A 12,665-nucleotide genomic window follows, 5' to 3' on the forward strand; every position below is an offset into this window, starting at 1 on the left:
AGTGCTGAGGGGGAGCTGTAAAGAGGAGCAGAGCTGTGTGTGGGAGGGAAATGTAAACTAATGTGAAGGGGAAACTGATGTAAAGTGGGGGGACTGTGATGTGCGGGGGGGACACTGATGCAAGAACAGGACTGTAATATAGAGGGCAGTGATGGGAAGTATCGGAGACTTCATACATACATGCGATTTGGACCTCTCCTGGAAGAATATTTTACTGATCGGACCTCCATGAATTTGAATTCAATACCCATTCTACAGTAGGAAGGAGAAGGCACATGCAGACACTTCCGAGGCAAACTTGCCTTAGTGAAAACAATATAAAACTGGATACCCCCCCTTCACCCAAATCATTATTAATTGCCCCAAGATCTTTCGGAGTGGGGTGTAATTTTAGGTTTCTGGCCAATCCTAAGCAAAAGGGGGGGAAAAACTGGAAACTACAGCAAGATAATTTCACCGTTGAATACCAAAGTAATTTGGAGGTCAGTGGGAGAGGAAGTCCACCGTTGTGGGAGGACCGACTTATCTGTAGAAATAATGTGACATCACCCATTACATGAACAAGAACTACAAGTGCACAACCACATTACCACAACACTCCACAGCAACTTGATCACTTGCCAGAGAAAGTTTCCTGGTGAAAAATTGGATTAAGCGTGAACACTCAAGATGCCAGAAGTCTCATGGAAATTTGGGATACCACAATACAAGGCTCTCCGCATTCATGTGAAAGCACATGCATGGTTAAATAAAGCGATGCAAAAAAACATCATAAACCAGAATATACTTTTCTATACATGAAGCTTTAGGTTAAAAAAAAATAAAAATAAAAAAAAATTGCACACAATGAACGCATTACAATTTTCTCTCTTTGGACACTTTTTTTTTTTTTTTTTTTTTTAGGTGGAGAATACTCTTCCTCTTTAAACCCCAATGCAGCATCATGTACAGTGCCTTGACAAAGTATTCATACCCCTTGAAATTTACAACATTTTGTCATGTTACAGCCAAAATGTTTTTTAATGTGATTTTATGTGATAGAACATAAGAAGTGGCACATAATTGTGAAGTGGAAGGAAAATGATAAAATATTTTCAAAACGTCAATACTTTGTAGAACCTCCTTTCTCTGCAATTACAGCTGCAAGTCTTTTTGGGGATGTCTCTACCAGCTTTGCACATCTAGAGAGGGACATTTTTGCCCATTCTTCTTTGTAAAATATCTTAAGCTCTGTCAGATTGGATGGATCAGTTCACAATGCCGCGACTTTGAAGCCAACATCCCAGCACAACTCATATGACTCCTTAAATAGAAGTCAAAGTCAATGGCCCAGATTCAAGAAGCTATTGCGCCCGCGCAACCATAGGTTGCGCGGCGCAATAGCCGTTTTGCTCCCGCGTAGCGAATGCCCCTGATTCAGGAACATCGCTACGCGGACTGCAGCCTAGGATATGACAGACATAAGCCTCCTTATGCCTTCATATTTCAAGCTGCATTCTTGCGTTGGCCGCTAGGGGGCGCGGCCATTGTGATCGGCGTATAGTATGCAAATTTCATACTACCACCGATTCACAAAAGTTGCGCGGGCCCTGCGCACGCAAGGTACGGAGTTTCCGTACGCCGACTTTAGCATAAGGCTGCTCCTACTCATAGTAGGCGCAGCCAATGCTAAAGTATAGCCACCCTTCCCGCTCGTGAAATTAGAATTTCACGTCGTTTACGTAAGTGATTCGTGAATGGCGCTGGACGCCATTCACGTTCACTTAGAAGCAAATGACGTCCTTGCGACGTCATTTGCCGCAATGCACGTCGGGAAAGTTTCCCGACGGAGCATGCGCTGTTCGCTCGGCGCGGGAGCGCGCCTAATTTAAATGATTCCCGCCCCTGGCGGGATCATTTACATTAGGCGCCCTTACGCAGGGCAAATTAGCATAGCGCCCGCGCAATTTACGGAGCTACTGCTCCGTGAATCGCGGGCAAATCGAAATATTTGCGTGGGCGCAGAGCAAAATCTTTGCCCTTTGCCCACGCAAATATTGCGCGGATCTACCTGAATCTGGGCCAATGCAAGTTGTGCCGAAGTCAGACCAAAAGTAGTGCAGGAATCTTTTTCCAAGCCAGAGCGACTCAAGTTACTTCTATTAGAACGGTTCCATTGCACTAAAAGATGCGGCATGTGCTCTCAAAGTCAGAGCTCATGTCGCAACCAGTGTGAACCGGGCCTCAATGCTTGGAAAAAATAAAAAATAAAAGGATGGACTCTGTCCAACGCTTAGGCCCCATTTCACACAAAGGGTTTGATCAGGTCTGCCTGCCACGTTTTTCTGGTGGACCTGATCAGACGGTCCCATTCACCCCTACACCCCTAAAACGGACCCGTGTCAGTGTACACCCGCCTACCTTCAATCCAATCTAGTCCATTAAAGAGGCTGCATATTTGCGTACTAGATTTTAAACAAAACTGTGCCAAGAGCTTGCGCCCCCAAGCACAGTAACTGGCGGCTAACTGAAAGTTCAGATTACATGACTGCTGTGCCAGCCAATCACGGTGGTCATATGATCATAAGCCCCGCCCTGCCTCCTGGCATCTGAAAATCTGATCCGTCCCAATCCATCTACGCTGATCAGATCGGAGGGCCGTCGGGTGCAAACAGACTGCAGAATCCTTTCACAACTACCAATCCATAGAGCAGAGAGGCCTCGGTCCATGTCCACTCTGAAGAAACTGACTGGACACAGACCTTTCATCCACCCGCTCTGATCTAGGGCAGTGTTTCTCAACTCCAGTCCTCGGGGCGCACCAACAGGTCATGTTTTCAGGATTTCCCTCAGATCAAACTGCTGTGGTAATTACTAAGGCAGTGAAACTGATAAAATCACCTGTGCACAATAATGGAAAGCCTGAAAACATGACCTGTTGGTGCGCCCCGAGGACTGGAGTTGAGAAACACTGATCTAGGGATCGACCGGTTATCGGTGCCGCCGATTATCGGTAGCCAATATTTACTTTTTTAGAATTATCAGTAAAAAACTGACCGATGGGAAGAAGGGTGACCGCTCCGATAGACCAAGAGAACTCTCTCACCAAATCCAAAACCCTGGGTGCCGGCAATGCAATGACATGCAAAAATGGATGAAAGCACTGTATGACAGTGTGAAACGCGTCAGATGTGTTTTTCTGATTTCTGCTGTGACATGTCAGTTTTGTGACCTATTTTATTAAAAAGGAACGCTTTTTTGGAGTGCGGCTGTCCTAGTCTTCTTCATCCATTTTTGCAAAAAACTGACCGATATTATCAATATTTCTTCAAGGGGTCTTACCGGGGTGATGCATGCAGCCGTTCTTTACAGCGGAGGGTCAGCTTTTTTAAAACAACAACCGATGCCGCTCAGCAGCCACTCAGCTGTTATTACAAGCAGCAGGAGGGGATGTTCCCCGTTTTCCCCCGCTCGCCCAGGCTCTCCTGTCCCACCGGGAGGCCCGAGCAACCAGCCAGCACGTCCGCCGGCTGGCCGAAGACCCCAAACAAAGCCGATGCTTCGTTCGGGTCTCTGATCTAGTAAACCGGAAGCAATGTCATGACATCACTTCCTGAATTACTGGCATCTTAATCACTTAAGGACCGACTCCTGCAGATATACGTCGGCAGAATGGCACGGCTGGGCACAAGCACATACCTGTAAGTCCTCTTTAAGCGCCCAGCTTAAACACAGCTTCCCCGTTCCCCGCAGAGGTGATCAAATACCACCAAAAGAAAGCTCTATTTGTGGGGGGGGGAGCCACTTCAAACGACCGCGCAATTGTCAGTTAAAGCGACGCTGTGCCGAATCACGAAAACTGGCCAGGTCCTTTACCTGCCTAAAAGGTCCGGGTCTTAAGTGGTTAAAAGGTGCCAGTTTTAAAAAAATAAAGTATCAAAAATGCTGATCTTGACATTTTGAATACTGTGAAGTGCCGAGGAGGGGTTTGGGGTCTCATAGACCCCCGATCCCTCCATAAAGAGTACCTGTCACATGCCTATTACTGTCACAAGCGTTGTTTACATTCCTTGTGAAACCAAGAACAGTGATTAAAAAAAAAAAAAAATGAAATGTACAAAATATAAATTGGCAAAAAATATTGTCTATCGTCAGGAGATGTAGCTTTTTTGTTCTGTCTTTGGCCGTGGCATGTATTTTGTGATCCATTTTTATTAAAAGGAGACTTTTTTTGGAGTGCGGCTGTCCCAGCCCTTTCTTTCATTCAAAGATGTAGCCGAAATATTTGTATGGTATCGGCACTGAAACAAGGATATCGGTCGATCCCAACTCTGATCAGCAAGGGAAGAGAGGATAGATTCATTACAGCAGTTTCTATGCCTAACCCTGGCTGGGAGGCCATGCCAATAGTGCCACTCTTGCCTCAGAATTCCTCAAGTATTTCTTAAAATTATATTACAGGAAATTCATCTAGGAAGGGTGATACAGTCACTATAATATGTATTAACCACAGCCACTAGGCAGAACTGGGAGTTCAGATAGTTTTATTTTTATTTTTTACATTTAAAGTCTCCAAGAAGTTTAAGCCAGCAGGTGGATGAGCTTGTCCGTAACCACGCAAAACTGAAATATATCAGTGATAATTGGAACAAAATAGTTTCCATCATACATGTTATTTATTAGTGATAACCTTCATGATCTGTGCACAATACCAGTGTCACTGCAATTATATGCAAGATGCAAAACATTCCAATTTTAAACTGGGTCAATGCAATTCAGCATTCTCACAGAGGGTCACCTATAAAGACTACAACAAAATGGCGGTCATCTGCACACAGGACACCAGCTCCCTGTTGCATAAATGTGAATGAGATGGGTAAAAAAAAAAAAAAAAAAAGAAATGGCTTCAGCTCCTGCTCTACTGTAGGGGATTCCTCAGACGTATTTTACCCCTCTACAATTAAGGCCCCCCCCCCCCCGAAACGTACCAAGTCTACCAAAACGTATAGTGTATTGCATTTGCAGGCGCTCCCATTGAACGTTAAAACACACACTACCACCCCAAACCACCCCTTAAGGCTGTGGACAGAGTTGTATACATGCTGCAGACATGATGCTTTGCAGTTGCAGCAGAAATTAAACTCCCTGTTTTGTTTGGTGGACACCAACCTGGCTGAACACAATTCATTCAAGTGAATGCACGGCATTGGTTTTGCACATAGCAGCCCCGATCCTCCTCTTCTCAGGTGTTCCACTGGCACTCCTGGTCCCTCCCCCCGCCATGTGCCCCCACAGCAAACCACATTGCGGGCGGTATTAACCCTTTATCGGACGCTAGCGGCTCATATAGCAAGGGCAACTGCCGTGTGTATGTATGTATGTATGTATGTATGTATGTATGTATGTATGTATGTATGTATGTATGTATGTATGTATGTATATATATATATATATATATATATATATATATATATATATATATATATATATATATATATATATACACACACACACACACACACACACACAAATAATGGTTTATTTCCCCCCCCCCACACTGCAAATGCATGCACCACAGCAATCACAAATTATAATAGATGATTTTACTTACTGTGAAGTCCAAACTCTCCATCATCTACGCAAGTTTCATCATCTGCAGATATTATAGAAGAGCAAAGAAAAACAAATTTACACATTGAAAAAAATAAAAGGCATTTACAGATACAAACATAAAGCTCCAGCAATACCTTGGAGGTCACTCATCCGCGTTCCCCTCCCCCCCTCCCCATACTGCTGTCTCCAGGGATTGGGCAGACTAATCTGGCCTATGTCAGTACAATATTGCTTAAGGGGTCCCCAGAGAGTATTTGAACACGGATGACGACATGGAAAGCCCATTGGTTGTGCTACACAAGGGGAAGATGGAGCAAAGCAGTTACTAATTTGGAAAATGTTTATTTAAAGCTCATGCTGAATCTGTTTATATATTTTGACTTCCCGTTTCCTTTTTTCTCCTCAACAACGTGCTAATTAATGGCTCTTTGGTTTGGGGACCTCAGATCCAATTATTCTATATTCAAATTTTAAGGAGGATGGTACCTTTCATTGTAGTATCTATATACTTCTCTTCAGAGGCTCTTATTTTTTAACGTGCTAATAAAGAACTTCCATTTTCATTACATACGTTTTTGAAGACCCAGTGATATGAATGGGTCTCTCTGCTTCTCTATCCAATGCACGCAGTTCATGGCTGGCAGGCAGGGCCAACAGGGTGCTGTACATACATAGCTTCCTGAACACATCACAGCACCCTGTCTCAGTACTGCCATCAGAAGCCCTCGGCCCTCATGCAAGCAGTGGGCTGTCTCTTGAGGAGGAGTTAATGCCTTGATGGGTGGATGTTATTCTGGAGAAGTGGGTGTTCCAAGGCAGACTACATTTGCATGCAGACCACCTACAGTGGGCATAAAAAAAGGAATCATCGCCTTTAAAACAATCCGATTTTGTTGCTTTGCAGCCTGAAATGAAGACAGACACAGATTTTGTTTTATCCAGCTGTATTTACTCAGTGCAACTTATAACATCCAAGTGAAAGATATAACACCAACATGTCAGAAAAAAAATCGAATTAAAAAAACAGAGAGAGTTGGAAAAAGGATCACCCCCTCCTAAAAATGACTCAGTCAGGTGTAGCCAATCACCTTCTCAATGGCACATAAAGCCATTTAACTTTCATCAGCTGTAGTCATTTGGATTAGCATGAAAAGAGCTTTCCTGGAGCATTTTAGTCCCTGGTAGTGCAACTGAAGCAAACCATTAACTATGGGTGGCAAGGCACTGTCAAAAGATCTTCGGGATAAAGTTGTGGAGAGGCACAAGTCAGTAAATGGATACAAAAAAAAGTAAAGCGGAGCTCCACCCTAAAGTGGAACTCCCGCTGATCGGAACCCTCCCCCCTCCGGTGTCACATTTGACACCTTTCAATGGGGGAGGGGGGTGCAGGTATTTGCACCCACTTCCGGCCACACAGTCTCGGGCAATCTGCGGGCATGACATTACCTATCGTAGCCCCCCCCACCCCCGTTGTGTTCTGGAAACATTCGGCTCCCAGAACACAGCGGGGGCCAATCGGCGGGCGTAGCGCGACTCGCGCATGCGCCGTAGGGAACCGGGCAGTGAAGCCGGAGCGCTTCACTTCCTGGTTCCCTCACCGAGGATGGTGGGGAGGGGGTCGCTCGTCCTCTGCTTCGGATGGTGCTGGACTCCAGGACAGGCAAGTGTCCTAATATCAAAAAAGTCAGCAGCTGCAGTATTTGTAGCTGCTGGCTTTTAATATTTTTTTTTTCAGCGCACATCCGCTTTAAGGCTTTATCAATGCTTAGAAGTACAGGGATGAGATGTAAACCTATGTGTTTTTTCACCTTAATGCATCCTATGCATTATGCCCCTTTCACACTGGGGTGGGAGGTGCGTCAGCAGTAAAGCGGCGCTATTTAGCGGCGCTTTACCGTCAGATTTGTGGCACTATTGGCCGCTAGCGGGCCGTTTTTTTGTTTTTGAAAAAACACCTTACAGTGTCCGGCCCCTCCCCCACCTGAGCCCCCGTTTTACTTACCTGAACCCTGAATTTCAGTTGGCGCGTCCCTGCCGTCCTTCTGTCCTTGGAGTCCCAGCTTTGATTGAATAGATTGATAGCAGCACAGCCATTGGCTCCCGCTGCTGTCAAATCAAGCTCACCAACCAATTAACACCATTCTTACAGTAAAGCATGAAGGTGGCAATATCCTGTTATGGGGGGGGGTATACTGGAGGAAGCAGTGTGCTGACAGAGGCATTCTAGAGGAGTGTGGGACCTTTCGTTACGGGGGTAATATCATATTATGGGGGTGTTTCTCTGCAGCAGGGATGTCAGGATAGAAGAAAAAAATGGATGGGAAAAAATACTGTCAAATTCTTGAGGAATAACTGATGCCCTCTGCCATAAAGTTGTCAATGGAAAGAAGGTTTATCTTCCAACATGACAATGACCCAAAGTACACAGCAACAAAAGGACCAGACAGGGGTTGAAGGAGGAAAAAAGGTGAATGTCCTTGCATGGTCTAGTCAGAGCCCAGACTTAAACCCCATTGAAAATCTGTGTAATGACTTGAAGACTGCAGTCCACAAACGGTCACAAACAAATTTAACGGAACTTGAGCAGTTCTGCAAAGAAGAGCGGGCAAATATTGCAAAGTCTGGATGTGGAAAGTTAGTAGAGACAAATCCCAACAGACTAAAGGCTGGAATGAAAGAAAAAGACGGTTTAACAAAATACTGGCACAAGCGGGTGATCCTTTTTCCAACTCAGTGATTCTGTTTTTGATTCCCCCCCCTCGCCCATTTTGATTGACATGTTGGTGTTTTATCTTCCACTCGGATGTTATAAGTTGCATTGAGTGCATACACCCGAATAAAACAAAAAACCTGCATCGGTCTTCATTTCAGGCTGTAAAGCAACAAAGTGTGATTATTTTAAAGTGGGCGGTTCTTTTCTATACCTGCTGTATATGTGAAGCTGAGCCTCCATGACTGAAAGAACTGACATGCAATGAATGAATGGAAGTGGGCCAGGTACAATCAGGCTGGGGAGGAAAGTGCCAGATGATGCTGGATGTCCTACAGCCAGGAAATGAGATGGGCCGACTTGCAGCAGGTTCTAATGAACACTGTAAGAAAACAGTGAAATTAGAATGAGGACTTTCGAGCGATATGAAACCCAAAACCAAAAATGTAACATATTGCAGCTTACCAATCATTAGATGTGGTGGTCGCATTTGTTTTCATTTTTTTAGGCTTTTTTTTTTTTGGAAGGAGCAGAGGAGGCACATTACTATAGCAGCATTGTCAGTCTGGGGCCTGAAAGTGTGATCTGGAGTTTGGCTTCAATTTGTTAGTGTGTCTAAATCAGCAATACATGGACATGGCATAGATCGCTGTGGTGATCTATCGCCGGAATTTGGAGAAAATACCTGTATTAGACAGGCATCTGCTCCCCCCTTTCTCCTAAAAAATGTCAAATGTGACACCGGGGGGGGTGGCAGTCCAGATAAGCGAAAGTTTAATTTTTGTCTGGAACTCCACTTTAACCACTTAAGGACCGCCTCCTGCACATTTACGTCGGCCGAATCGCATGGCTGGGCACATGCACGTAGAGGTACGTCCTGTGCTAGTACCCAGTCGTAGGTCGTGGGCGGGTGCGCGCGACCCGGTCCGAAGCTCCGGAACCGCGGGACCCAATCACCGCTGGAGTCCCGTGATCGGTCCCCGGAGCTGAAGAACAGGGAGAGATGTGTGTGAACACGGCTTCCCCGTTCTTCACTGGGGCGGCGTCATCGATCGTGTGATCCCTTTTATAGGGATCGCCGACATTAGAAGTAAAAAAAAAATAAAAAATTATAAAAATGCAATAAAACTATCCCCTATTTTGTAAACACTGTTAAACACTATAACTTTTGCGCAAACCAACCGATAAACGCTTATTGTGATTTTTTTTACCAAAAATAGGTAGAAGAATACGTATCGGCCTAAACTGAGGACATTTTTTTTTTATATATATATTTTTGGGGATATTTATTATAGCAAAAAGTAGAAAATACTGAATTTTTTTTCAAAATTGTCGCTCTATTTTTGTTTATAGCGCAAAAAATAAAAACCGCAGAGGTGATCAAATACCACCAAAAGAAAGCTCTATTTGTAGGGGGGAAAAAAGGATTGTCTGTTAAAGGGACGCAGTGCCGAATCGCAAAACCTGTCCGGGTCCTTTAGCTGCCTAAAGGTCCGGGTCTTAAGCGGTTAAAGGGGTTGTAAAGCCTCGTGTTTTTTCACCTTAATGCATCCTATGCATTTAGGTGAAAAAACACCTCGCAGTGTCCCCCCCCCCCCCCCCAGCCGTTTTACTTTCCTGAGCCCCGAATTTCTGTAGGGGCGATCCCGCAGCGCTCTCTCCATGGCTTCTCAGCTCTTCATTGGATAGATTGATAGCAGAGCAGCCATTGGCTCCCGCTGCCGTCAATCAATTCCAATGCTGAGTGTATGACACGGGAACGCACCCACAAGGTAATCACCTCGGGAGAGCGCTTTCCAGAGGGGGTTATCCAATGCGGAGAGGAGCCGCGGTGGGACCCCAGAAGAGGAGGATCGTGGCCACTGAGCAAAACGAACTGCACAGTGGAGGCAAGTATGATGTTTTTTTTTTAAAGAACAAACGGGAACCTTTAATACAGGGAAATGCAATTAGCGGACCTCCAGCTGTTGCAGAACTACAAGTCCTATGAGGCATAGCAAGACTGACAGCCACAAGCTTGACACCCAGAGGCATGATGGGATTTGTAGATTGCTGGAGGTCCGCTAAATTGCATATCCCTGTTTTAACATCACTTTAACCCCTTCCCGACCGCCGCCTGTACATATACGTCGGCAGAATGGCACGTACAGGCACATTGGCGTACCTGTACGTCCCTGCCTAGACGTGGGTGGGGGGTCCGATCGGGACCCCCCCCGCGACTTGCGGCGGTCGGGTCCCCTCGGGGAGCGATCCGGGACGACGGCGCGGCTATTTGTTTATAGCCGCTCCGTCGCGATCGCTCCCCGGAGCTGAAGAACGGGGAGAGCCGTGTGTAAACACGGCTTCCCCGTGCTTCACTGTGTCGGCGCATCGATCGCGTCATTCCCTTTATAGGGAAGACACGATCAATGACGTCATTACTACAGCCACACCCCCCTACTGTTGTAAACACACACACAGTGTACACCAAATCCTACAGCGCCACCTGTGGTTAACTCCCAAACTGCAACTGTCATTTTCACAATAAAGAATGCAATTTAAATGCATTTTTTGCTGTGAAAATGACAAAAATCCCAAAAATGTGTAAAAATTGTCCGAAGTGTCCGCCATAATGTCGCAGTCACGAAAAAAATCGCTGATCGCCGCCATTAGTAGTAAAAAAAAAAAAAATAATAAAAATGCAATAAAACTATCCCCTATTTTGTAAACGCTATAAATTTTGCGCAAACCAATCGATAAACGCTTATTGCGATTTTTTTTACCAAAAATAGGTACAAGAATACGTATCGGCCTAAACTGAGGAAAAAAAAAATTTTATATATGTTTTTGGGGGATATTTATTATAGCAAAAAGTAAAAAATATTGCATTTTTTTCAAAATTGTCGCTCTATTTTTGTTTATAGCGCAAAAAATAAAAACCGCCGAGGTGATCAAATAACACCAAAAGAAAGCTCTATTTGTGGGAAAAAAAGGACCCCAATTTTGTTTGGGAGCCACGTCGCACGACCGCGCAATTGTCTGTTAAAGCGACGCAGTCCCAAACTGTAAAAACACCTTGGGTCTTTGGGCAGCAATATGGTCCGGGGCTTAAGTGGTTAAGAATAAAAAAACCTTCTGACTTTACAACCCCTTTAACACTCCTCGCCCCAGACGGACAATGCTGCTGTGCCTCCTGTTCTCAATCCTCCGGAGTGGTCTCATAATATAGGTGGTGTGTTACTTGCCAGATCACCAGGTGAAAACAGAGGGGGGGAGTCATAGATAAGAAAACGAATGCAGTCACCAAATCTAATGATTAGTAGGCCGCAATACATAAAATTTTTGCTTTTGGGTTTAATAGCGCTTTAATAAAGGCAAATAGAGATTGTTGAATTGGGATTATTTCCCTTAGCTTAGTGAATGAGGCGACTTCTATCATCCAACCATTTACAAGCAAAAATGCATTTATTTTCCCTGCATGCGATCGGTATCTTTTGCAAAGAAAAAAGTTCAGTCTATTTGCCTTAAGTAAATTATACCCTTGCAGTTCAACAGTCTTTCTGTCTCCCCCCCCCCCCCCCCCTGTCTGGTTCAGGGGGGGGGCACAGATCATCATCGCAGATTAAAGAGAACCTGTCAGATGTAATAAACACATTCCTCATGTACGTTGGAAATTCATCCCCGATGCATGAGGTTTCCGGTGTTTATCTGTGGCTGGAGGGTACAGGTGCACCACCCAACCCCGGTCCTGGCAGCCTGTCAAACTAGGAAAGCCTGACAGCAGCTGCAGCTGGACAGGGCTGGGCGGTACAGAACATTGTGACCAACGATCTGCAGAAAAACAGAAGTTCTACCTCTTCTATTCCTTCTCTCTGCACAAGCCTGACAACTTGTGTTCATTCACCCAGAGACCTCATTTCAGATGAACACAAGCTCGGTTTTCCTTTAACTGACTATCTGCCATTTCAGATTTTATTCAGAAGAATAAAATGGAGGGTCAGCATGATTGGTGCAGGTGATTTGTGTAGGAAGTCTTTATGGATACAAGAAATTCTTCTCATCTAAACAATATCTAGTTTCCCCAGTTTTGGATCATTACTTTACTATGACAAAATCAAATACTCGCTGTAATTAAATGTCACTATAAAGCAATGCGTGCACAAGATTGTCAATGGGATCGATTTACTAAAAACCAGAGTGCAGAATCCGGTGCAGCTTTGCCTAGAAACCAATCAGCTTCCAGGTTTTATTGTCAAAGCAGAATAGAACAAGCTGAAGTTAGAAGCCGATTGGCTACTATGCACAGCTGCACCAGAATTTGCACTCTCCTGTTTTAGAAAATCCCTTCCATTGTGTCCTATCAGGCTTATTTTATAAGACATTG

General features: G+C 44.8%; 1 protein-coding gene across 3 annotated transcripts in view; it reads right to left on the reverse strand.

Moving 5' to 3' along the window:
* Positions 1-12,665, reverse strand: part of GPCPD1 (glycerophosphocholine phosphodiesterase 1) — a 131,156-nt gene that overhangs the window by 64,472 nt on the left and 54,019 nt on the right. For all 3 annotated transcript variants that reach the window (XM_040351683.1, XM_040351681.1, XM_040351682.1), the window contains exon 6: positions 5,591-5,632. In XM_040351683.1, coding sequence (XP_040207617.1) covers positions 5,591-5,632 — 42 coding nt within the window. The remainder of the gene's footprint in view (positions 1-5,590; positions 5,633-12,665) is intronic.

Source organism: Rana temporaria, chromosome 4 (genome assembly GCF_905171775.1).
Source record: "Rana temporaria chromosome 4, aRanTem1.1, whole genome shotgun sequence".
In the NCBI taxonomy this organism is placed as follows: Eukaryota; Metazoa; Chordata; class Amphibia; order Anura; family Ranidae; genus Rana; species Rana temporaria.